This window comes from Acartia tonsa, chromosome 12, assembly GCF_053477335.1.
Source record: "Acartia tonsa isolate MP-2025a chromosome 12, ASM5347733v1, whole genome shotgun sequence".
NCBI classification, from domain to species: domain Eukaryota; kingdom Metazoa; phylum Arthropoda; class Copepoda; order Calanoida; family Acartiidae; genus Acartia; species Acartia tonsa.
In genome coordinates this window covers 37951688-37978818 of record NC_137271.1, presented here as the reverse complement: position 1 = coordinate 37978818, position 27131 = coordinate 37951688, and the positions used below count along the sequence as shown (strand labels likewise).

Here is a 27131-nt window from a genome sequence, read left to right as displayed (position 1 = left end):
TTGGTTTAAACATTTGGACACTTAACTTAATGAACCAACCAATTAAAATTTAATAGAAGAATTAAAATCTTTAAATTAACGGACAAGCAAAGTTATTATAAAACTTCAGGGTACTAGTTTAATGAAAAGTAATTAACTGACATAAAAAACAAACATAATGTTAATAACTTTGCTATCAAAAATGTTGACTGTAAAGATATTTTCCTTGACCAGACTAGATTGTCCTGACTGAGCAATGTCTACACTGGCAGCATCAAACAAGGCCTAAAACGACATTACATTTCGGTCAGTAATAAAAAAAACGAGGATAATTATATCTATAAGAAGCGTAGCATCAACTATCTGTACGTATATAGATTGTGGAGGATTCTCTATACAACAAATAAAATTTCTGACATAGTGACTTACATACAGACACACCTTAGTTGTAGAGTAGCTGCGCTACTGACAAGGATAAAAGCCTCAAAACTTTTCTTAGGAATTAAAAGTTTGAAATTTTTATGTTAGACGACACACAAACGCACGTACACCAACAACCACAATCAAAAACACATAAAGATACACACCAGATATCTAAAGGGATAAGACAATGTCCGATAAATTGATGTATATCCCCAATAATAATAAACAAGATTATTCCTCCTGTAGATTACAATTATTGGTTGAAAAGCATTACCACTCAATCAACTTAATGAACCAACCAATCAAAATTTACTAAAGTGGTTAAACCAACTTATTAGGTATATTAATGTATTTTTATAAAACTTTGGGGACTAGTGTAAATGTCAGCTTAATGTGTTCCCTCCCTACCTCCCTGGATACACACATACACACACACACTAAAACACACAAAAAAAACTTGTGTACCTGTAAGTGAGGTCCAGGTAGGCCCATAGGGATGTCTGAACTCAATGTACTCATACTGGTGCTCACAGGAGCTTTTACCTATAAAATTTCACATTACCAAATTAATCAGCTGATTTCCAAACCTGATCAGCTGATTTTTAAATGCATCATATGGTGTTATGCAGTCTGCTGAAGTGTATGCAATAACTAGAAAGCATGGCTGGAAAGTTGAGAGTCATGCTAAAATCAGATGATTTCTCTTCCTGTAAAGCTAGTTTTTTAATCAAATCAGCTTATTTCACTTTACCTAGCCTGTAATTACCTATCTAGGTTGGGTAATTTGATGACTGACATGGTTGGTAAAAAGTGAATGCCATCACGCTGAAAAATTGAGAGTCATGCTGATTTGTATGCTATAAAATCAGCTGATTTCACTATATTAGTAGCCATTAATTGGGATGTACCTACCTGTCTAGGTTGAGTAATATTATGATGACTGGCATGGTTGGTAAATAGTGAATGTGACCACTCCTCTGGAAAGTTGGAATCATGCAACATTTCAGGTATAGATCGGGGTAACATCTCGGAGATTGTCCTGGAAATTTCAATACATGTTACATTTATGCACCAAATAACTTTTATGTTTTGTTCTATGAAAATACTTATAACAATGCATGTGCTTCATATTATTTCTTGTCTTATTTTAGACCTTAAATTATCACTCCAATTCAAATTTCCTAACCAATTTGATCAAATCAAATTAGGAATAAGGGGGAAGGATGTAATTTTTTCTTTAGGCCTACCCCTGCAGGTGTTCTAACTCTGTTCTTAGGTGGCGTATACCTTAAGTACTTTATCCTAACCTAGCACAAAAAAAACTACCCCTACCCCTTCTTTTAGATTTATTTCAAATTAAGAAGGAAAGGGGTTGCTGTACTCAACTAGGCACTTTAAGCCTAAGGGAAACCACCAAAAAATGTGGCACTAAACTAACCTGCTATATTGATCTGCAGTGTTACATTCTCCGCCAGTTAATCCAGTTGTGTCACCAAATGAAATTGGAATGATATCTTGCTGGTCTCCAACATTACCTAAAATAATCGGGTACATTTTTACAATACCAAGGACGTTTAAGGTGAAAGGGGGAACAAATTTTACACTTGTTATCTTTCTTTTTATGAGGAGTAGTCAAAAAAATTCGATGCGCTTCGCGCTCTTATCCAGATCCCCTCCCCGATAAAATCCTTTTACATTTTACTTTTTACCTTCATTATTGCTTCTATTAGTTTCTTCTCGTTCAACTTGATGCAAGAGAACAATATTATCATGGCTTGATGTCACGTGAGATCCACTTGTATTCAAACTAAAATATTATTATTCTAGTAATAGATATTGTAACGTATTTGTTTATTTGTATTTCCGTCTGTCCTGTATGTCTGCTTGGAAACTTACGCACATACCCTGGCTAAAAGGTAGCTGCGCTTCCCCAAAAATTACAGTCTCTAATAGAAATATATTTTTAAACTATTATTTGGTTCAGTTCCCGGTAAAATGTTGCTGCAATCGAATATTATAAAAAAAAATTTGAAGGCTTTTTAACTGTTTATCTTCTATACCTAAGTATGTTCGCACATAGTTAAAAATGACATAAAGAGGTAAGTTCTTGCTTTAAAAAAATAATCTATCCCAGCAACATATTACTGTGTACTATACCTTATATAAAAATGTACATTGTGATAAGAAATAAATCTACTAAAAATAAAATATTAAACGTAGTATGCCTGTATGTTCCCGAATGTTGAGCAATTCTTTCCAGCCCAAAGAACACATTACTTAAATTATACAAATCAAAGCCTTTTGATTAATAAAAATAATAAAAAAGCATAACCAGATTAAGAAACTAAGATTTCTCTTATAAATTAAACTTTTCTTTTGAATAATATAAATCCAATATATCCCCCCCTCCCCCAACTTATAAATATTTTTTAATGATAAAAGAATAAAGAAACAAGAACGACACATTCATAATTGGAGAGGCACAAAAAAAACAAGGAAATTATTACGGACAAAGTAATTTATAAAGCACATGTTCAGTATTAAAGAATCAAGAAAAATCACGAAATCTTTCACATGTATTTTTATATTTTTTAATATTTTTTTATGTAGAATAACAGCCCGAGCGTCGAGTGACCAAGTAATACTAGATGCTCATTGGTATTAGGAATCTTTATAAAAAGTTTCAACCGTCCATCTTGAATAGCAGCCGAGAAAAATAATTTTCAACATGGTGTTACGGGCTGAAGTACGCACAGACAGAGAAGGTGAATAATAGAGTAGCCTTGAAATAAAAATGAAGTACATACCTATTAAGAAAAGGATTAACTTCAACTGGATGCAGCTTTGAGTTTGATTCCTGTGTGTCCTCCTGCTGGATAGCTGCAGGATTTACATGTCCGTACAGCCCTCCAGAAACCCGCAATTCTATGAAATATGAAATGAAAGTGAGAAAAAAAGATCTTATAAATCGCCATGTCTTAAAACAGAATCGGATAGGTATTTATTTATAAAAGTAGCGTTTAAAAAATAATCTCCTTATTAGAAAAAACCCTAGATAATAGATAATCCAAACCTAATTATTATAAGCTTACCTATACAACCAACCAAATAATTTATTCAAAAATCACGAAAACTAAACGTGATTTTCAACTGTCGTTGGGGGGCAACACTTATTAGAATTGACGACCTTTATATCTGCGCCACAAATTTTACTTTAGATTTATTTCGCTTGTTGGATATACTTATTCATTAAAGGCAGACAGTTCAACATACTCTGGTAGTTAAAGAGTAGCTGCGCTACAAAAAAGGAGAGATTCATAACAATGCACAATGCAATGGGGAAAATAATTATAATTTAGAGTATTTTTCGAATATTAGCATAGCATATTCATGAATCATGATAAAAAAAGCTACGAAAAGAAAAAACATCACTAAAACGGCCAACTGCGGATCACATTTTGTCTGTAGGAAAGTTACAATCGTGCAGCGAAAGTAAAACTATAATATAATCCTGCGTTTGCCCTACTGTGGTGAGTAGTGACTGTGCGTTGTTTGAAAAACTAAAATAACCTGACTCGTCAGCAATAAGAATATGATCCTTGTTTAGGACTGGAGCAGGTCTAGAAGCTGGTACGGGTAAATGTTCCAATCCTGCAATAATAATAATACTTATTTATTCAGGGATTATGAAGGACAAGATAATGGACGATAAATTGTTTGATACACAATACATCCCCAATGATGTCTAAACTTTGGACACAACTTAACAGTTCGACATTGTACTGCTAACATGAAAGCAACTATTTACAATGCTTTTCTTTTTTTTGGTTATGTTCCTTTGTTCAGTTTTTGGGTTACAACCTCACCTCCCCCCCCCCCCCCCCCATCTTCTCATAACTTATTATTATTTATTGCACAATTTTATCACTGGATCTCTTATTGGAATCCTTATATATGAATTTCGTTGAAAAAAATAGTTACCTATTATTCCCAGGTTATGAGCGGCTTGACAAAAATCTGTTAATTTTTCACCTACAAAAAAGGTTATTTTTAAAGGAGAATAATTAAAAAACATACCTACTTACTTTACTTAAATTTTCGCTGCTGTCAAAGATAAAAAAAAAACTAAATACCAAAAAACAGGAAGAATTTCTATCATTTAGGTAGTTTTCAAAATCTAATGATTAGGAACATTTTTCTCATTTTCATTCGAAATCGATTAATAACCGGTGGATTAGAACAGGTTCTCATCCATTCGAAAAATCTATGTCTAGCATCATATCATATCCAGTTTTCTACGAATATGAAAACTGGTTATAATCCTATAATTGTACATTTATATCTGCGGAAAGCTGATTTAACACGATGCGAGAAATAACTATTAATCCTTACATTAGTAACCACAATTAATCCCTGGATCTAGATTTTCCCTTTAGGTATGTTTAAAACGTGTAAATTGATAGAAAAATGATTAGATAGGTACCTACCTAAAATATTGACTTCACCAGTGTAAATAAATTCTATGATATAATTCAAGGCATCTCTTCTTAGCTCTAGTCCAAAATCCTCAAGTCTAAAAGCATTAATTTCATTGTTCATTTCTAACTAAATAGTAATTTTAAAAGTTATCCTTTTTAAATAAAGTAGCAAGTTTTTGGACGGTTTGTAAAGATATCGATAACTACTGAAAGGAAGCTTCACATAGGTCCTGGGATGGTTTTAGGATATTTCATTTTAAGATTAAAGTCTTAATATGGTTTTAGACTCTTTTACTGCCCACCTGACTCCTTCAATTACGTTTTCTTTCTCCCATAGCGCTGCGGACTGATCAACTGACGGACAGATAACGTGAATTGTAGAGTAGCTTCACTATTAAAAAAATACTTACCTAAGGATAACTAGAGCTTGAACATTATATTTACAAAGTTGTTCCTTGAAAAATTTACTCGAGGCTGCCATCACAACTTTATGCACTTTTATGTAATGGCCCTGAAAAATAAAAGAAAAAAGATAAAAAAAACATAGTTTTTATAAAGAGTACATAGTAAGATTTTTTTTGTTTATCTGTTAAAATTGCGCTTACCAACCACTGAACCGATTGTGTTCACATTTTTATGGATGCTTTAGGATGGTTGAAGTAATATATCATATTTTTACAGAAGAAGTTCCAATGTCAATACCTATATCTTATTCTTTAAGATAAGTGAAAAAAATATGATTCGACCCTGGCTAAATTCTATTAAAAAACCTAGGTACCTCACAAACAATGTCAAGATCAACTAATCCAGTTTGTTGTCTTAATTGTTGCAGCTGTTCGCATAGCACCGCACTGTGATCCTATAATAATTCATTGCAATTTCAGAAAATTAATCAATACCTACCTATGTAATAAAATATTTGTAGATAATAATTATCTTTATTAACGATTCAAGGAAAAGAGCAAGTGCAAGAAGTATGAGCTTGTTATAAGTTTGAAGTTTTGCATATAAAGATCTTAGATAATATTGATAAATAAGATTCTTTGTGGAAGTATAGCTATTTTTGGTTATATGATTAAATTCTCAACCATTTTCATTTCCAGCATGTATCTTATATCAACACAACAAATGACAAACTAAATAATAAACAAGGATGACAACATCCATAAAAGCGAAGCACTGAAACGGTAGGACAAACGGACATTAACACTTGTATAATGTCAGAACTGAAAAATCAGAATATAAATATATAAGAGTCGAAGCAAAATTTTAAGTAAATTTGTTGAAAAACTGCTTGATACAGGATAGTGTTTATGGACATACTTACATTTATAGGACTTGATTATAGAGATGCTTCGCTTATAATATTGTAATTTGTTGTCATAGGAATCAGTATTCAAAAAATCAGATCAATCGGATAATTTTATCCGATACAAATTTTGTTGTTAAAAAAGTTGAAAATCAACATGTTTTAAATGGACGTACGGACATTCCGGTAACGATTATAAAGTTGCTACGCTTTCTAAATCGTACCTTACTACTACAGGAATCACCAACCGTTTGAAATCAATAGAACAATTCTAACATGCCAAAATCCGTTACAGACGTACGGACGGACCGACCCTAATTATAGAAAAGCTTCGCTTTTAAAAATAGTGGGTTAATCAAAAGCTCTATTTTAAACATTACTATTATTTTTTGCATTCTCAGCTCCTAATCCATACATGGAACAAAAATGGTGTTTGAAATTGGAATAAAAGTTCAGTCTAATACTCCAGCCTGATAATTAGTTTTTAAAAGGAAGGCTTTTTTATGCATTGCTGTGCACCTATTTTATTACTGTACATTTTAGAATACCAACCTTCACTTGGATACACAGAGGTGCTATGCACCCTGGTGCCATTTTTTAAACTAAAATCTGAAACAATCAAAATAAATTAAAAATCATAAAACAAGTTTCATTCATCATATATTAGCTGAAATTTTAAAGATTCATTAGAACAATAACTTTTACTTAAGCATATTATGAAATGGTCTTTATTTTAACATATACATATATTTATTTATTTAGGCAATTAAAAAATCAGATCTACTAAAAAATTTAAAATTCCACATAAATATAATATTCTACAAAAAAAAAAATAAGTACATATACATTGACAAAAATTATCTATATATTGTATTTTTAAAATTTTCATAATGAAAGCGTACAGTAAAAAAATCATTTGAATAAATAATTACAAAAGTATCACATACCAAAATCAAAAGTTCTAGAAGTCCCTTTATAAAGTTATTATTATTTACTAATAATTAAAGAGACAGAAATATAATTAAATAAATCAGAATGAAATCACCAGACTAGGGAGACATAATTAAATTAATATAATTATACTAATAAATAATAGTTAAATGCTACATTATTCATGAAAAAAATAACATGATTAAACATAGATTAATTCTCCTAAAGAGGTTTACAATCATACAATACGAAATCTGAAGTATGGATTTAAACTGTCTTTAAAAACAAAAAGTACAGTACATTGTTCAGAAAAAAATTACAATAAATATTTAGACACATTCATATTTGATGAAGTTTTCACTAAAAACAAGCATAGCTCAGAAAACAATGTATCTCATATCTGCTAGAAATGATTCAAGACAATTTTAAGAAAAAGAACAACACAGCATTTAAAGAACCAAATCCTTATATAAAAGTAACAGGATGTCTCTCTGTCTGTATGTAGGATAAGCTTTGCTAGCCGATTTGGTTTCCATTAACATTGGAGCTATTTATCGGTCCATGGATAGTTAATAACAAACTAATAACGGATATTGGCTCACTTTTAGCGCTGTTGTAATCTTTTTAAAAAAAAATTGCCATGATTCAATTCAAGACAGATATGAATCTGATATTTGATGCATCTAGAAGAGAAGATCTTCATCATAATCTTGTTCTAGGATGTCACCACCACCATCGGCTTCGTCATCAATTAATCCTGAACAAATGTGTTTTATTGACTACTTGCGGCTGTGCTCCTAAAATCTAGGAGCTCCGTATTTAAGGAAGTAAGGAAATTAGGAACATAGCCTAAAACCAAGCTGAGATATAAAACTAAAATATTCTAAAATCATCCAAAGATATATAAGTAGCTTCCATAAAATAGAGAACTCAAACGGTTCAGTAGTTATCGAAATCATAAACTATAGACAAACAAAACCTTACTACATTATATAAAGGATTACAAAATATCTGAAATTTAGAAGACGGACTCTAAATGAAATGAAAAAAAAGTTAATAGATCTTTCTTTCAGTCTTAACGGAAATGATAACAAAATAGTTTTTTTTAATTGCATAGTATTATAAACAGCGTTCCGCGGAGAAGAAATTGAAAAATTAAGTTTAAAACTTGTTTTGTTAGACCAGAGTGGCCGAAGGTTTTAAAATTTAAATTTATGATTTTAATCTAGATATTTGTATAAAATTTCTCTAATATGATGCTAAACATGATTTTTTAAACCGGTTCTAATCTAGCGGATATTAATCGGTTTTGAAGCCATACTAGAAACACTTATTAATATTTTACCTTTGGCCTTTCTTTCTGCCTGAAGCTTCTCTTTCTCCGCCTTAATCTTCTTCTTCTTGTCCTGGACCTTCTTCAGCCTGTAGAACTCCTCCCTCTCCAACTCATCAAGCTCGGAGATGATATAAGCCAGGGTACGCTCTATCCTGCAATAACAATAGGAATTTATGTAAAAAAATACAGGAGGCATGAGCTATATGACATTCGGCCCTCAGGGATTTTGTATTGGCTCTTTGAAACCAGCTAATGGCGTCAGAAATATATAAACAGCCGAGTCCCTACAAAAGAACCACTTGGGCCAGGTAGTTGACTAGATTATACATCTATAATTTTATTTATACATTTATTGAATATAAATAATCAGGGATCTTAAAGGATAAGACAAATAAACAATAAAAATCTTACTTTGGAATAATAACATGCTCAATGGCATTGACTCTTCTATTGGTAGTCTTGATGACGACATCCAGGGTCACGAAGGAAGTCTGAAGACTGGCCAATTCGACCAGCATGCCGATGGCCTTCTGGTAGTTGGCCTTCAGCCGCTTCAGCTGCTGACCTCCCTTGGCAAGACCGGCTAGCTCGTAGCTGTCAGAACCATCCTATAATTTAAAACAAATTCCTAACACTGCTGATGAAGTGATTGGTAATAGGTATCAAATTTTAATATGAAAAGTAACAGGATGTCTCTCTGTCAGTAGTAAAAAATCTTGAATCAATATGGTACTTCTTTACATTGAAGCTTCTTTCAGGTCCAGAAAACTACTTCTGGGAAAGGTTCCTCAACCCTCCCAGGATAAACCCCCCCAGAAAAAAATAGCTTTGCTTTCACTTTAAAAAATTATAATTGCAAGGTAGACTTTCCCTCTCTACTTTCCTCAAATGCCCTTAGAGGCCTCTATGGGCGTAGTCGGTAGTTTTGTAGAGTAATGATTATTCAAAAAGAGAGAGAAAAATCGCAAGGGAAGAGAAAGAAAGAAAGAATTTATCACAAAATCGTTTTTATTTTTCTATTCACAGGATTTTTTAAAGGTTAACACGAACCTGATAGCTCTCAAATACAGGTAAGTTGACACCAGCTACATTATCCTTCCTGGTCTTGATCTTTATCTGGGCCTTGTTCACATTCTACACCAGATACAGAGTTTGTAACCATGCAAAATCTCGAAAATGGCCAACACTTTCATCTTTAAATTTGTCCTGATAAGGATTTCAATTCCACCCCTCCCCTCGGCTTTAATATATTCATGTATAAAAATAAAGAATGTTTACCACCCTATTTGTATTGAAGAATCTCACTAAAAACTTAACTTTACATTGAAGCTTCATATAGTTCAAGGGAAAGTAAATAATTAACCCGTCCATGCAAAATTGCCCCTAAATAAACCAGTTAAAAAAAAAAAAATGCCGATCATCTAACCACCCCCCCCCCCCACTCAATTATTAAAATTATTCTCCTTTTCTAAATTAATTTTTTTTATATTTATTTTAATATTCATGAAAAAAAGTATGTAATTCGATGCCTTACATGATTTTTCAGTATGGCTAAGAACCGGTTCTAATCCAGCGGATATTAATCAGTTTCAAAGCCTTTCTGGAATATTGGTTAACACTCTCATTCCTGTAGCACAGCATGATTGAAGTCTCCAGTGGCAAATTTAGCTTCAGCCAGGGAGAAAGAAGCTTCCTATTGGTTTCAAATTTAGAGCTGTCGTGCTATGTTATCATTATATAAAAGTCACAGAATGTACGTCTCTCTCTGTGTGTGTACGTTTGTTCTAATATGTATCTCCTTTACAATTGAGCCTTTTAAGGTAAATTAAATAGCATGCTGAAGAACAGTTTCTAATGTTTACGATACGATACATGAATTTTCTTCATGGCTCAGAACCGGTTACTAATCCAGCGGATATAAATCGGTTTCTACGTCATATGATTTTTTAATACTGGAAATTGATTTTTCTCTGAAAAAGTTTATAGAAACAAAGTAGCTTCGCTTCTACTATAGGAACACAGCAATGATGAAAGCCCTTTCCTTCATAATCTCGCCCATGGTCTGTTTGTTCTCAATAATCTTCTTCAAGATTGACCTGAATATTAAGGTATATACAGGGAGGAAGGTACATTATTAAAGTAAAACACTAGAGGGGGAAGGGGTTAAATAACTGTATGTCCCCATCCCAAGGACCATGTGCCGACTTTCAATTGGGTCTTTAAAAATCAACCAATTGTGTCGGGCATAATAACACAGCTAAGTAGCAGAAAACAATTTGCTAACAGACTAAAAATGTCCTTGGAAAAGGGAGGCAGGTATTTATCTGTATGTACATCTTTACTAAAGATCTGTTGGGACATTCACACTAGAACATAATGATTTATAAACACATTCTCTTATCCGTTGGCTTAAAAAGTTTGGGCGTTTCTTATTAAATCTTAATTAGTTGGTACAAACTAGTAGTGTCCAACCTTTCAACAAGCGATTATAAAATATAAAAAGTTCCAATTAAAACGATTAATGAAGAGTAATGAAAATCTTAATATTTCGCTTTATTTCAGTTGTCTATCAGACAATTCATTTTATGAATGTTGTCATCCTTGTTGATGTTTGTTAAAATAAAAATACCTAAATTTCATCTGCAGGGCATCAGCCTTCTTTTTCAACAGGGAGTGTCCCTTCTGGGCGCCCTTCAAACGACCTGTAAAAATAAAATTTTGTAATTATGACTGACTACAAAATGCATCAAACGCAAGAAGACAGGAATAGTTATTTATCGCATCGTATTATAACAGATTTCCACGGATATCAAAATAAAAAGCTATAAGATTAAACGCAGTTCTGTTAGCTACGAGGGGCCAAAGTCCAGGGCTGACAAAATAGGTCGTTTTACAGGTCGTTTGAAGGGCGCCCTTCTGGGCGCCCTTCAAACGACCTGTAAAACATAAGAATTAAAATTTTAACTATATCAGCTGCACTAAAATGCTTTAAGACATGAATAGTTATTTATCGCCTCGTATTATAGCTTCTTCGGATATAAAAATAAAAAAAGGTAATTTTATTATTGCTATTTCAATTCCTATTGGTGGAATATTGACTATAATACGATAATATACACGATTTTTCATTCTTGCTGAGAATCTGTTCTGATCAAGCGGATATTAATCGATTTCGAATCCATACTGACAGTTTTCTAAAAAGCATAAATTAATAAACACCGAGATCTTAAACCTATTATATAAAAGAACGCAGATATTATCTCATTTGTTTAAATTAAATATTTTTTGTGGGTTTTCAAACTTCAAATATTTGGTGTAAAATTTTGGAAATTATATTTTTGGACAGCTTTTTAGAAAACGTCTTGCATGCTGAAACCTAATTCTTAATACTTCTACTTAATTAAGATGATAGAGGATGTACAAAGTAAAAATAAAGAGTAGCTGCTAACAAATTTACCTTTCATGATGGTCTGGGCACCACGGGAGGGAAAAACATTGATCCTATCACCAGCTGACATTTTATAATATTTATATGATTCTGAATCATGGAATAATGGATATTAGAATACATGGATATTGTGAAAGATTCTCGCATACCCTGATAAAATGTTTCTTCAAGCTGGCTAATATAACGATGCCCCCCCTTATGACTTTACCCCATCCATTACTCTGATCATGGAGGAACGTATTGACCAATATCTGAGGACTATATTAGCGAAAATTTACTTTGTCACAATATCCACGTATTATATATCCATTTATGGAATGTTTATGTTACAATTCATCAACATATTTATATTTTACATAATTTGAAGCAGGGATATCCATTCAGTAAAACAAAGATTAGAACTGGATAGACAATAGGCTTTTCAGGGCCAACAACACTGGAATTATTCTTTCATTTTACTATCCGCAGAAAACTGTCTATAATACATTTCTTTTCCCTGCTCATTAATAATTTGTATATTATATCACATTATTTCTTAACTGGAATTTTAAGCCAAATAGAAAAATAGATTTTTTTACTTTTGAGCATTTTAATCTAGGAATTTGTAACCAAAAATAAAAACATATTCCTAACTAATCAGTAAAATATAAAAAATACTAAATTCAACCATTAACAAAATTAATAAATATACACAATTTGTAGTATAAAAATGTATAACTGAAACTAACATTTAAACTGATAATATTTTTCCATTACTTATAAACCTTTATATATAGGGAAAACAAAGCTTATCTATAATTATCGTCAGTCCGTACGTCCGTAACGATATTTTAGCGATTAATCTGACAGTACTCTATTATAATGTCCTTTAACAGTATCCTGTATTTTATCAATTGAAACAAAACATACATTTTGTTCATAAATTTATGTTCTGACACACTTTAAAGTCTACAAGTATAGATATATGTTAGTCCCTCCCCCTGAATTTAGAGCTTCGCTTTTATGGATGTTGTTTCGTTAGAAAATGAGGAAAAAATCTAATTCAAATGTAAACAAAAAGGGGCTAATTTAAGAGATGCTTCGCATCTTACCAAATAAAACAATTAAAATGTAAATTATCAAAGTACAAAAATGCAAACTTGAGATTCTAATACATCAAAAAAAATAATCTTAATACATATTTAGTATAATACAAAAATCACTTCTTTGGATAGGAAGACTTTTTATAGCAATCAACAGAGATAAAACAATGGGCGATAAATTGATGCATCCTCAATGATGACAAACAAAATTACCCCCTTCTCAAGATTAAAATTATTGGTTGAATAATTTGGTCTCTGCTACTTTTGAAGTAACCAATTAAAATTCCATTAAAGTACCAAACAAATAAGAAAATGTGGTTATAACTTTGGGTAGTACTGTATATACAATCCAATTTCCCTACCCTCCCTGATTCTTTCAACATTTTTTTACCTTTTACTGTAAACAAAACTAAAACTTAAATCCTAAAAATTGTTAATTTACAGACAATTTGCCAGGCGAGCAGTTTTATAATCGACCCTGAGCTGCAGCCAGTTGTCCAGGATGGTCTTGTCCATGTTGACCAGCTGGTCGCCCATGGCCGCCCCACGCAGGTTCTCCGGCGGCAGGATGAGCAGGTTGCACATGGCGTGCAGGGTGTCGAAAAGGGCCGTCACGGTGCCTATCTTCCAGTCACTGACACACCGACGATATTCCTAATATTCGATTAATTATTACTTGGTTATTGCATCAGATTTTCATGTACTCTGATAAAGTGATAATCGCAGCTGGCTTTTAACGATACCTCCATCACCTCCCTTTACTCCATCCCCTCGATTCCTAATGGACGAACGAACTGACCAATAAAGCCAGACTATGTAGGCAAGCTAAATTTACGACAAATTTACCCCTGTCAATACATCCACGTATATCGTATTTCTACTATCCCAATTTGAACAGTAATTTAGGTTCCTTTTTAGTTAAAAAAACAACAAGGATTACAACATCCATAAGTAAAAAAAAAACATTAAAAGATGTGCAGAAAACTAATCTATAATACAAAGTAGTACGATGTCTGTCTGTTTGTAGCGAAGGATCTCGCTAACCGCTGAACTGATCGGGTTCTCCTTTTCAGGGTAGCTTCTCATAGGTCCCGGGAAATTTTAAATCTATTTTCTTGGGGGGTAAGACACCCCCAACCCCCCCTAAAAATGAAAAATACCCCCCTCAAAAAATTTTTTTTTCTTTTTAAAACTATCATTAAAATAGTGGGGTCGATTTCCCCCCCCCCCCCATTTTTTTATTTTATTTTTCTTTTAAATCCAAAATACGAAAAATGACTAAGGGCGAAGCCGCTAGTATAAAAATAAATTATCAAACTGAAACATAGTGGATGCTATTAAACCAGAGGAAAAATATAAAATGAGGAAAAAATTATATATTTAGTGTAATAAGGAAAAATCAGAATAAGATAAAAAAAACAAGGATGACAACATCCATAAGTAGCGAAGCACAAAAACATGGATGGGAATGTGTGCAAGTAGATTTAAAGTGTATTTTCTAAAATCAAGAATATATTTATCGGAGAAAATAAACACGAAACCTTGTTTTATATTGTATGATGAAGACATAAAAGATGCTCATAACAATTGGAAAAATTATTTTGATACTGATATCCCAAAAAAGTTTGAAAATTGAACCAAAAAAACCAAAGATGTGGGAAAATTTGTAAAACAAATAAAAATAGCACAAAACCTGCTAAATGGCAGTCTGACTGCCGTGTTTGTTTTCTTAAAACGACAGGAAATTTAATTTTGATATCTATAACTGAAAAAAATTTTAAAATCGGACCATAAACACCAAAGATATGGAGAAAAATGTGAAAAATATAAAAATAGCCTAAAACCTGCAAAAAACAGTCGGACCGTCATGCTTGTTTTCTTTAATCGACAGGAAATTTAATTTTGATATCTATAACTGAACAAAATTTGAAAAATATAAAAATAGCCTAAAACCTGCTTAAAAAGGGTCTGACTTGAATCCATTTTTAAACTTTATTTTGCTCTATATTAAAGGGAATGTTGACAAAAAATTTCAGCCTTCTATCTTAAACAGGAGCCGAGAAAATCGCGTTTCCCTTATTCTGTCTCACACGGACGGACATTTCGAATTATAGGATAGCTTCGCTACTAATAACATAGAGATAAATGACAACGATAATAGGCTATACGAATTTATATGGTAAAACATGGATCTCAATCTTTATACTAAAGTAACAGGATGTCTCTGTGTTTGTACCGAAGGATCTCGCTAACCGCTGAACCGATCGGGTTCTCCTTAACAGGGTAGCTTCTTATAGGTCCCGGGAAGGTTTATAACTATTTTGGGGGAGGGTGCCACCACCCTCCCAAGAGAAATCACCCCTAGAAAAAAAATTACCCCTCCCGAAAAAGAGACTTGAACGAAACATAAACCAATTAATTCTCTAATTAGATATTATACATAAAAAAACATTCAAAGTGCCACTAGAGGCCTCTAGGGGCGTATCCGCTAGTAATTATCAATGTAGGTCCTGTGAGGTTCTAGGCTATTCATTTTCAGATTATTTCAAGGTTATGAGCTATTTTTCCAGCCACATTCTGCCCTTAGGAATACAAGGCCTCTAGTTGCTAGGAGCGCGAACCCTAGTAAATAAATGCTTACCTGCATATCACAGATGAGTGTCATAGCCCCCGCGGAAGCAAATTGAAACTGTTGTAAATGTTCATATACGGTTCTGTGTAGTCGGACTCCAAGATCCTATAAACAATTTAAGGATTGAACCATCGATGTTATAAAACTTTAGGCGAATAAACTAGATTTTTATTACAAATTACAGAAGAATATACTTAACCTAGTCCACTGATTTACCTAAAATATCTATTTTTGAATATAATTTTTGTTTTAAACGTATCAAATGTTTTGTTAAGTTCAACTTTCTAAAAATATCAAAAATATTATCGAATTCTATTATAATTTGATAAAAAATTATAATCAAAACAAAAGTGGGATTTAGTTTTAGTGGAAACCTTTAAAAGAACTAAAATCACAAATATTTATTTTTGAATTAATTTAGTTGTTGGTTAAAGCTGATTAGAATATGTAAATAATACCTGCAAGACGATTTCTAAATTTCTGCCATCCAGTGAATCCCTTAATTTTCTAGTGACCTCTGCCACCCACTTGACAACCTTCATGCACGCCCCGCTGGCTACGGCTATAGCTTCACCTCCCTGTAATAGAAACAAGGATGACAACATCATAGACGTCCAAGTTTGTGGGTAAAGAGGTGTTTACCCCCTCAAAGCTTTACAACCCCTCATTTTTTCCCTCTTAAAATAAAGAGCTTGGACGTTCATGGACAACATCGATTAAAGCAGAACTCAGAAATATATCAGACACGCACAAACGAACATTGGCAAATATAATGACTACACTTTTATTTATGCCTACGAGGTTCCTAACCGTCCTAGGAATTATAAATTTCCATTTCCATGAAACTAAATAAGAATTGACATCATTATCTCTAGAAAATCACCATGTTTAATATGAACATACAGACTTTTAGATAATGATTATAGAAATGTTAAGCTTATAGAATTGTGACTTGCTTTTACAAGAAATATCATCTAAAGTTTGAAAACGATAGGATTTGTCTCACCTGAAAAAAACCAAACCAAAACGTAATGTAAGCTTTGCTTATAAAAAAAAACTATGAAAAGATATTTACCAGAGGATTATAATCAGTTTTCTTTTGTTCAGTTGCAAGTACAGTTTTTATCCAACCAGCTACAGCTGCTAAACTCCTTCAAAAGGAAAAAAATATTAACGACGCAACACTTCATTAAATCTAATATTTTGTGCAATTATAAGACAAAATTATTAAAATAAGATTATTTTCATGGAAATTTATGCGTTTGAAATGCAATAAGATAACTTTATTTTAATGTTCAGACAGAAAATCATTTTCCAAAAATTTTAAAAACCTTTTTTCCAACCATTCCTCTATAAACGCTGTTCTTTTTGTAATAAGCAAAAGTAACTAACTTGTAATTTTCAAAGCAAATTCAAATAACCTTTTGTTTAAATATTGCAACACTTTGAAAATGAGTGACACATTAACTTTTTGGGACCATTGTTGTGGAGGTCCTGAGTACCATAAAAATGACGAGAAACCATTTTTTTTGTAAAGTGGAAGAAGTAGTAAGTATATGCTTTTTTTTCAAAAAGGCATAAAACCAGGGAGGGAGGATCAATAGGCTCAATATTACACTAGTCCCTAAAGTTTAATAATAACGTTCTCTTGTTTAATGGCTTAACAACTTAGGGAACTTTAATTTAATTTGATTGGTTGGTTCATCAATTGAGTGTCTAAACTTTTCAACCACTAATTGTAATCTAAAGGAGGGATAATTTTGTGTAATATCATTGGAGATGTACATCAATTTATTGGCCATTGTCTTATCCCTTTAGATCCCTGCATGAAATATTAAATTCTTTACCTGTCGAGTCCGGTATCCAATTTCATTTCAATCTTTTCCCATTCATTCTTTTTTGTTTGTAAACACAATGCTTGCTTCGGTGTAGATACAACCAGAGTTAACAGGCTGTCTAAATATAAAAAAATTAAAAAGGCTGATTATTTATCAAGTCAATGTATATAGAGTATACATAGATTTTATGCCACGGAAAAAATTGTCTTCAATTTAGATCCTAACAATAACATGGGACTCATTTACTGGTCAGTTTGTTCATCCAGTATGAGGGGTAAGGATGATGTAAAGGGGTTGGATTGGGGGTATCGTTATTTTAATCCGCTGTGAGCTTCACTTTATTGGAGAACGTTAAATTGTGCTGTAACATCCAAGTTATAATAAATAAATTTTCAAGCCTTGATTGGTTATTTTGTGAACCTTGTAAAATTCTGCATATTTAAAATAGTTAGGTATGGAAGAAATCGTCCTTGTTTTGAAATAAAAAATTAAACCTGCAAAAAGTTTGTCCACAAGAAATATGATTGTATTGGCCTGACGCACAATGTCAAAGAAATAAAACTCTGGAGGATTTTTCGTCTCTGGTAGAGGTATTCCTAAATTACAATATACGATAAAATATATATCCCCAATCATGATAAACAAAAATACGGTTGGAAAGTTTGAGCAGTAGGTACTCGTTTTGAAACAACCAGTTAAATTGGTAAAAGAGTCCAAAGTTTTCAAAAACGAACAAACGTGGTTAAAAAACTTTAGGTGCCAATATTATGTATTATTTACAATCCAATTTCCCCTCTCTCTCTCTGATGAAGAATACAAACAACACATTAATTTCACAAAAATGTGTTAATTTACAGAAAAGTTTGAAGCAAAACGTGCAATGAAATGTCCCAGCAAAATTTTTTAAAAAGATTTAATCAAAATGGTGCTTTAAAATTTATAACCTATATTTATTGGGGGGTCAACGCTAAGGCTCAGAACCACAACCTCCAGAGATGGGTTTTTGAAAGATGTATGCCGCGTTTTTTGATTGATTGATTGACTAGACAAAGTATACAACTATTTATTCAATTATTTCGCTGTTGTTGATACGGCCTTCATAGAAGAAAATCAAATTATCTTCAATTCATTTTTGCTGCATATTAATTTATGAATCTTACTAGAGCTGTGTTAGACATTATACAAATGGCTAAAATAATAATTTAAAATTTTGAATTCTTAAGTTGTATACTCGGTTAAAATCGTACGGGGCATTGATCTTCAAGATCAAATAAGGTTTTTAACAGAGTATACAACTTAAGAATTCAAAATTTTAAAATTATTATTTTAGCCATTTGTATAATGTCTAATACAGATCTAAAAAGATGCATTAATAAATATGCGGCGAAAATGGATTTAAATTGTATTAGACATTATACAAATGGCAAAAATAATAATTTTAAAATTTTGAATTCTTAAGTTGTATAGTCTGTGTTGAAATCCCATCGTCTTCGTTCAATCAATCAATGTCTAAAAAATGTCGAAAAAACGCGGCATTTTTTAAAACCCCATCTCAGGAAAGCTACCAAACATGATGATAATATATATTAACCTGTAAGCCCCAACTCAATGGCATAGTCAACATGATTGTGAAGTAGATAGGATACCAGGATATTGAATATCTCCACTGCGTTGGAGGCCAGGTCTGTGGATTTAGATAATACCTGACACCGTCGGAAAGCTTCTCGTGTTTCCTAATTAACATTTCTATTATTTTCACATGATTGCATAATAAAAAAAATGGATGGACAAACGGCAAAAGTAAGATGTCCATTGTTCACTTGTTATAAAAAGAAAAGAAAATAGAATATGCAATAAATCCTTTATAAAAAAAAATATATCTCGTATTTTAAAGCTTGACCGACAGACCAACGAAACAAGTCAAACCGGATGATTATTCATATTTTCCCTAATACGTTACAGATTAACATACATATAAAGTGAATTATAAAGTTGCATAGCTACTAAAAAAGAAAATATCAAGGTAGCTAGAAAACAAATCTCGATGTTAATCTAAAATAAAGTTACTTTTTAAGACTTATTTCTTATACAAATCTTTAAGCTACATGTTATTACTAAAAGAACTTGAAAAGATACTGAAAACAAACGATTATTCAGTGTTTATTCATTAGATAGGTAAACTGAAGTTACGTAGTAGTTGCATTTTAAAATCACCAACCTGAATAAGCATAATAGCCACGTCATCAGACAAGAAGGTTTTGCCTCCATAGTCCACAACTTCTGCCAGATTAAGGTTGGTCTTGGCCGCTATTAGTCCATGAATGTCTCTTTTCAATTCCTGGAAAAAAATGAAAATAAGAATTGTGAAACAATTCAGAGATATAAAGGGATAAGACAAGGCCAATAAATTGCTGTAAAACAACAAATTTTTCCATTCTGTAGTTTACAATTAGTGGTTGAAACGTTTGGACACTCAACGTAATGAAGCAACCATAAAAAAATCAATAAAAGTCACCAGAGTTGTTAAGACAACAAATAAGAAAATGCTATAATAAAACTTTGGGAACTACTGTAAAATAATGAAGGGGGTCTTTTTTATGCTATTGTCCCTTTAAGAGTAAGATTAATTAAACTGTAAATTATTGAATTGACTTCATCAGAAAGCTAGAGACGTCGGCCAATATGAAACTTGAAACTGTAACAATGCAGTTGGAACTTCAAGACAAAGGTCATGCATAGTGGTTTTTACCTGGACAGTGCTGGATCCGCTAGCGGTCAAATTGCGCCTCTGATGACCTTCGGTCTCATAGTATTTTGTCAACACAAGACGGGATCTAACAATTTTAGGTAATGTTTAATTATTAAAAAGGGTTCTAAACCAGGGATCTGATAATGGCTGATAAATTGATTTGTATCCCTTATGTTAATATACAAAATTACCCCTTTTGTAGATTACATTTAGTGGTTGAAACGTTTAGATGCTAACCTTAATGAACCAACAATTTAAAATTCAATGAAAATCCTCAAAGTTGTTCAGTTCAAGCAACGAATGAGAATATGTTAATATAAAACTATAAGGACTGGTTCTTAAATACGTTTGAATTAAAATAATAAATCTTTTGTAAGGATATATAACATGCTTGAAGAGTAAGACGATAAAAATACATTTCAAAACAATACATTTCATCTTAAAATTAAAATTTTACCTTTCATTCAAATAACTTGATTCCAGATTAATATAAGAATCCAGGTAACGACTAAATTTCAACAATTCTTTCAAAAGAAGCCTTTTTTTACAAAAATATTATTATTAAAGCAAATATCGTTAAACAAAATCAAAAAGAATTATAAGTAGGATTGACCATAAGAAAACCTTATTAAATATTTCATTCATTTCTCTTTGACATCAGAAGTTAATATGAATTTAAGAAAGATATGAAAATGCACCGCTAGATTATAACCAGTTCTCACCCATACTGAAAAATCATGTACAGCATCGCATGACAGACAATTTTATCACGAATGTTAAAATAAAAATAATATAATTAATACACGTTTTATTGAGCGGGTCTTTGGCTGCTCGGGGCTAACAAAACTGGTTTTAATCTTATATTTTTTCATTTTACTATCCGTGGAAAGCTGTCTATAATACGACGCGATAAAAATATTGAAAGAATTGTTTAACTGCCTGAAAATATCCTTTGTAAGTTTAGTGAGAAATAGTTGGTCAGAGCCCAGGTTATATTGTGATAATTCTGTATTCAGCTTGTTTGTTTGGGAGTACAGGTGGAACAAGTTCTTCAAATACCTGAAAGTAAAGCAATATTATACAAACAAGGATGACAACAGCAATAAAAGCGAAGCACTGAAACGGTAAGACAAACGGACATTAACACTTTAATAGTGTCAGAACTGAATAATCAGAATATAAATGTATAAGAGGCGAAGCAAAACTGCTTGATACAGGATAATGTTTATGGTCATACTTACATTTTTAGGACTTGATTAAAGAGTTTCTTCGCTTATAACATTTTACTTTGTTTTCCCAGGAATCAATATATCAAAAATCAAATCGGATGATTAGATCACATAAAAATTTGTTGTTAAAAAAAGTAAAAAAATCAACATGTTTAAAATGGACGTACAGACATTTTTGTAATGATTATAGAGTTGCTACGCTTTCTAAATCGTACCTAACTACTAAAGGAATAACCATGCAAAGTTTAAAATCGATAAGACAATACTAACATGCCTAAATTAACGAAAAAAAGCTATCCGACTGTGACGGACGTACGGACCGACCCTAATTATAGAAAAGCTTCGCGTTTAACAAGGACAAAAAATATTATGGACAATCGCAAAAATTCAATTGAAGATCAAATATTCTATCTAAGGAAATTTTACATTTTTTTGGGACTTGATTATAAAAATGCTTCACTTAAAATATATATAGTACCTTGAACTTTTGAAGTCCTAGGAATCATTATTCCAAAAATCAGAAGAATAGGATTTCATACAAAAACACTGGTGTTAAAAATAGGTAAAATTCAACATGTTTTAAATGGACGTACGAACTTTCTGTTAAAGATTATAGAGTTGCTACGTTTTCTAATCGTACCTAACTACTACAGGAATCATCATGCAAAGTTTGAAATCGAAAGGACAATTCTAACATTCCTAAATTAACGAAAAAATAGCTATCCGTAACGGACAGACCGACCCTAATTATAGAAAAGCTTCGCTTTAAAAAAAAACCAAGAAAACTCTTTAAAACCATGTTTTTTTTAAATGAAACACACTGTGAATTATTGTCTGATCATTTCATTGCTAACTTACAACAAAAAATTGTGGTGAAAAATTGAAAATTTGTACCTCTCAGTATCATTTTTATCTTGTAGTTTGAGATTAATATGCTGCTTCAGCTTCACATGGTAAATATTCAGGACAAATTTGGCCATGACAGCTGACGGCGATGGAAAAACTTTACTGATGGTTTCCCAGCTTTTGCCGCATAAGGGGACAATATCCTAAATAATAAGTATGTCCATATGCAATAACAAGCTAACAAAATTTAGATTTCCTGCAGTTCACGGTAAAATGTTACTGGTATGAAGATCTCCATAAAATATGAAAGGCTACTAGCGCCCTGAACGTAAATATTACGCTAGCACACCATTATAACCGACTAAAGAAGGCCATGCTTATACTAATATTATAAAACATTACTTAGTAATGTATTGTTATCTTAAAGCTCATAACAATGCGCAAAAATACGTATTTAACGCCTGTTTTCTTTATGAGCGGACATAACATGCCATTTGACAGCTGGCAGCTTTTGAAGTTCATATTTTTTGGAGAAAATCGATCCCAGGAACGTTTTCCCATGAACCGCACCAGATCCAAATATGTAGGTGTCGAAAAGATCACCTTTAATAAAACACTAATAAAAAAGAAAATAGTTGAATAAAAGATATTTATTCACAGGTTCAGCAATTGCAGAAAAATAATACTTTTCTAAAATAACAAATAAGCTAGAAAAAAAATAGTTATTTTTAACAAGTGAAAAAGTTTTTTAAAAATAAGAGTTTACCTTAAACGGATCTTTACCACGTAGTGATGACATTTGTATCTGTTCAATAAATGCATTGACACACTCGCTATAACCACGAAAATGGGACAGGATCCGGGCTAACTCAGCCATTTTTACCTGAATAATTACAACTTTATTAATTTTCATAACAAACGGGGATAATACCATGGACTCCTGGAGGATAAATTTATGTACAACCCCAAAGTTATCCTTTTCTGTAAATTTAAACTATTGTTTGAAAAGTTTGTACACTGCCAGTTTGTATATTCCAATCAAGATATTATCATAGTTCTCAAAGTTTTTAGGCCAACTAATTAGTGGTTTACAATATCCTATTAGAAGGTTTTGAGCTACTTTCTGTCACATCTCTTCCTTTTCAAATATAGAGCATCTAGGTTTTAGTGGAACAGCAACTAGTAGATGAAATTAATATAAAATGTTTTTTTTCTTATTTTATGATATAGGTTAGGTTACTAGGTATAACCATCTGGGACAATGAATGAAAACCTAATTTACACACATTTAGATCAGTTGGCAATTTCATACAATCTAACAAATATAAAAAAAATTTAGTGAAGTATAAAAATTTACTTTCAATGAAAAATCCTGTCACTAATTTTTAAAACTCCACGAATTTTAATATAATACCGACCTTGTCATCTGATCTCTGATATTTGACAAATTCTTCAATTAACGATTTCTCCACTTCATTGTATTTTGCTTCAATAGCACGTCTAGCACCTCCAAACCGGTTTTCAGGTAACTCCTAATAAGATTAAAGGGTTATTAGTAATTAAAGTAAATAAGTTACGAGTCCCCTTTTGATTTATAATGATTTATAATGTACATTCTCAAGAGAGGGGAAGTTTGTAATGTAGACTGATAGTTTTTTTTAGTCGAGTTCCTTAGACTTTTGGTTTTGAAAAGTGTCACTTCCGTTGCCAGCCAGGTGTATATTGCATTTACACCAACTTTCAACAAATGTGTGGTATCAAAGTATCAAATGACATTACCTGTCCAATTAAATGCAATTTTTGTATAATATCAGCTGCTTCATACAACCTACACAATTTTACTTTGATTTTAATATTTTATATGTTGTGCGAATCTAGGCCTAACACAGCCCAGTAATTATAACTGAAGACTTTAAAAGTGATTCCTACTGCTGCTGCTTTGTCAAATGATTGTAATTAACAGTTAAAGTAGGGGGTAATAACCTTGTCCAAACTATGCAAACCTCAAGGTAGGACTTGCAGAAAATGGTAGTGCAATCAAAGGGTTGGTTTTCTGTGGGTTGTTAAACTGCATAATATTGCACTTACGTTTCAACCAATAAGTTTACGCTACAGAAAGGGTAATTTGGGGATGTACAAGTACAGTACATCTATTTATCGGCCACTGTCTTATCCCTTTAGATCCCTGGCTTTTTATGGACAACTTTTCTAGTTTGAAGATTTGAAAATCAAAGGGATTCCTTGTTTTATCCATAAAAACTGGTGATAATGAAGTTTCACCGTCTAGAAATTCATCAAAATGTTTGATCAGCCTCAGAGCCTCCACTGCTCTAGCTCGGGGAGTGTTGACACTTTCTAAAAACAAAAATGTTGCGAAAAATGTCCCAAAATACAAAGCAGCTTTGAAGAACAAAACAATTTCCTTCCCTCCATGAACAAAACTGTGTCTTATCAATTTAATCCTTATATATAAGTAATATAATGTCTATCTTCAGCATAAGATGAACTGGATGAACCGATATGATTCCCCTTTGCAATAAAGCTTCTTGTAGGTCCTGGAAAGGTTATAACTCCCTCAATCCTTTTAAGAGAAAATTAAAAAAAAACCTTTTTAATGAGTTCTATACACCACCATTTGTTACCCCTAAAGAAGTATAACAAAATAAGATGAAACGGATACAGGGCTAGAAAATGGAAGTAAATAATCTTTCTTACCATGCATTTTATGTGTAACTGTCTGACTTTGAAGCTAGTATAGTTTTAGTTTATTAAACTGACCTAATTGATCTCCAAGGTAGACCACTTTTCCCGCCACAGAATTTATTTTTTCATCCAATGATTTGTATGTGGTAGATGCTGATTTATTCCTCTTTAATAACAAACATTAGCTTTAGAAATATTTCTTCATGTCTTGAATCTTTATTTTTTAGTACCAAAGAAAGCTTTTCCAAAATCAATGATGACAAAACCCTTTTACACCATAGAATAAAAGTTAATATAGTTACAAAGTTTTTTTTATAAATCAATAATCTATCTTTAATAGCATAAGAGAAAATAAGATATCCCCCTAAACGTAGCTGAATGAAAGAGATTTCAACCAATTATCTGAATATAAATACAAAAGGTGTATTTATGATTATTTTCGTTGGGAATGTATATCAATTTATCGTCCAGTGTCTTATCCCCTAAGATCCCCTTTAAGAGCAAAGCTATAATGTGAGTTATTCCTGAATTAGACTAGCTACTCTGGCCCAGTGAGCTCTTTCTTCTTCCCGACACTTCTCTTCAAGTTCCCTAAATTAAAGTATTTTTAAAAGCAAATCTTGGGTACATTTGGGCTTGTCTATCTCGTTGATTTTGGGTTGGAAAAACGAATCTAAAATCTATTATTTAAGTTGTCCAATTCTTTGGATACTTATACTTATACTAAGCTTACAACTATCATTAATGTATGCTTTTGTGTATAATGCATTCCATTTTTGAAATAAAAAATTTTGTGGCCGGGGAAAAAAAATAAATCTTGTGCAGAATATACACCCCTGTAACAAAAACCAAGTATATCCACCAAAAAAATGTCTAAAATCACTGTTGGATGATGCTAAATATCACTAGCTTTCGTTCGTAACTTAAACGGTTCAGTAGTTAGCGAGATCTTAACGGAAAAATAATATTATAGAACAAAAACTGCACAAACCTGCATTTTATTTGTTGTTTTTCATACATCACAGTCACGTCTTTTATTGCTTGCTCAAACGTGGTGAGCAACCTGTCTGCATCGCTCAGATCCGCCCCACTAGCTCCTGACCTGAATATAAGGGATCTTAAGGGATAAGACAATAAACGTTAAATTGATATTCATCCTAAATGATGAATCTGATAAACAAAATTGCCTCTTCTTTAGAATAAAATAATTATTTAGAAATAAATAAAAGGACATCGGGTTTCTGTGTTACCAACAAGGCGCTTTGATGGAAAGCGACAGACACAAAATACGTGCTCATTAAGTACATGGAATTAGTACTCCACTAAATTGTCCCCCTGTATGAAAATTTATTTTTACCTGGATCTGAAGGCCAGCCGCTCTACAAATTCCTCTGGGTCGTATTCCTCCTAAAAAGGCAGAGATAGGTCAATGGCAACCCAAAAAAAATATTAAGGGCATTATAATCATTATAATTAAAATTATAGACTGAAAAGTTTGAACACAGCTATTTTGAAGAAAAAAAAAATCACAAATTAATCAAAAGTATTCGAAGTTAACGAATCAAATGACATGTTAAAAAAATTGGGCACTAGTGTAATACAGCCCATCACTCTCCCTCCTTAGGTACCGACAGACAGACTTATAGATATCCTATTACTTTTATAAAAAAAATTAACCAACATACCTGCTCCATATCTGACCAAAATTGCATTACCGACATCCTTAAAAAATCAAACCATTATCGAAAAATTAGTAACTCAACAAAAAATTGAAGATTTGAGTAGCTTCGCTAATGAAATGTTTTTATAGTTATTTATCGCTTCTTATTTTGAGAACCTTCTGCGTAAACTAAAATAAAAAATATAAGATTAAAACAAGTTTTTTAGGGGCCGAAGAACCAGGTTAACAAAACTCTTTATTAAAATTATGATTTTTTTTTAATTTAGTGTTAGTTGAAAATTCTATGTAATTCGATGCTATGCATGATTTTTCAGCGCGGCTGAGATCCGGTTCTAATCCTGCGGACATTAATCGGTTTCGAAGCCATACTGAAAATAAACATTCCAACCTGATACTTTTCTATGTTTCTGTCCCTATATAAATTTTATTTTTTCAAACTATTCAAAATATAATCTCATTTTTTATCTG

At 32.1% G+C, this 27131-nt stretch overlaps 3 protein-coding genes across 6 annotated transcripts; all 3 read right to left on the bottom strand.

Annotated features, from left to right (window-relative positions):
* Positions 1-117: 117 nt before the first annotated feature.
* On the bottom strand, positions 118-6800 carry LOC145334550 (uncharacterized). 2 transcript variants are annotated; one of them, XM_080180020.1, is made up of 13 exons: positions 6742-6800; positions 5659-5739; positions 5291-5391; positions 4890-4975; positions 4384-4434; positions 3973-4053; positions 3210-3327; positions 2628-2678; positions 2112-2209; positions 1841-1937; positions 1315-1441; positions 868-945; positions 118-264 (listed from the first exon to the last, which is right to left on the bottom strand). In XM_080180020.1, exons 1-13 carry the CDS (start codon positions 6781-6783, stop codon positions 133-135), a joined length of 1143 nt encoding a protein of 380 aa, XP_080036146.1. In that variant the 5' UTR covers positions 6784-6800; the 3' UTR covers positions 118-132. The 2 variants fall into 2 exon arrangements, with proteins under 2 accessions (XP_080036146.1, XP_080036147.1); XM_080180021.1 differs by lacking the exon at positions 2628-2678.
* Positions 6798-12034, bottom strand: LOC145334551 (V-type proton ATPase subunit D-like). Of its 3 annotated transcripts, none has more exons than XM_080180023.1 (9): positions 11913-12034; positions 11085-11157; positions 10499-10551; positions 10085-10150; positions 9506-9591; positions 8867-9063; positions 8465-8607; positions 7759-7876; positions 6798-7522 (listed from the first exon to the last, which is right to left on the bottom strand). In XM_080180023.1, exons 1-8 carry the CDS (start codon positions 11971-11973, stop codon positions 7803-7805), a joined length of 753 nt encoding a protein of 250 aa, XP_080036149.1. In that variant the 5' UTR covers positions 11974-12034; the 3' UTR covers positions 6798-7522; positions 7759-7802. The 3 variants fall into 3 exon arrangements, with proteins under 3 accessions (XP_080036149.1, XP_080036151.1, XP_080036148.1); XM_080180025.1 differs by having other exon boundaries at positions 6798-7519; XM_080180022.1 differs by lacking the exon at positions 6798-7522 and having other exon boundaries at positions 7752-7876.
* On the bottom strand, positions 11992-27131 carry Sec10 (Exocyst complex component Sec10). Its single transcript, XM_080180017.1, has 22 exons — positions 27052-27131; positions 26668-26704; positions 26340-26389; positions 25974-26084; positions 25509-25573; positions 25058-25150; positions 24523-24634; positions 24059-24110; positions 23698-23811; positions 23046-23162; positions 22328-22482; positions 21144-21263; positions 20662-20712; positions 20205-20289; positions 19674-19793; positions 19047-19188; positions 17950-18051; positions 17465-17573; positions 16693-16768; positions 16076-16195; positions 15627-15722; positions 11992-13639 (listed from the first exon to the last, which is right to left on the bottom strand). The coding sequence occupies exons 2-22, from the start codon at positions 26701-26703 to the stop codon at positions 13424-13426; spliced, it is 2142 nt and encodes a 713-aa protein (XP_080036143.1). The 5' UTR covers position 26704; positions 27052-27131; the 3' UTR covers positions 11992-13423.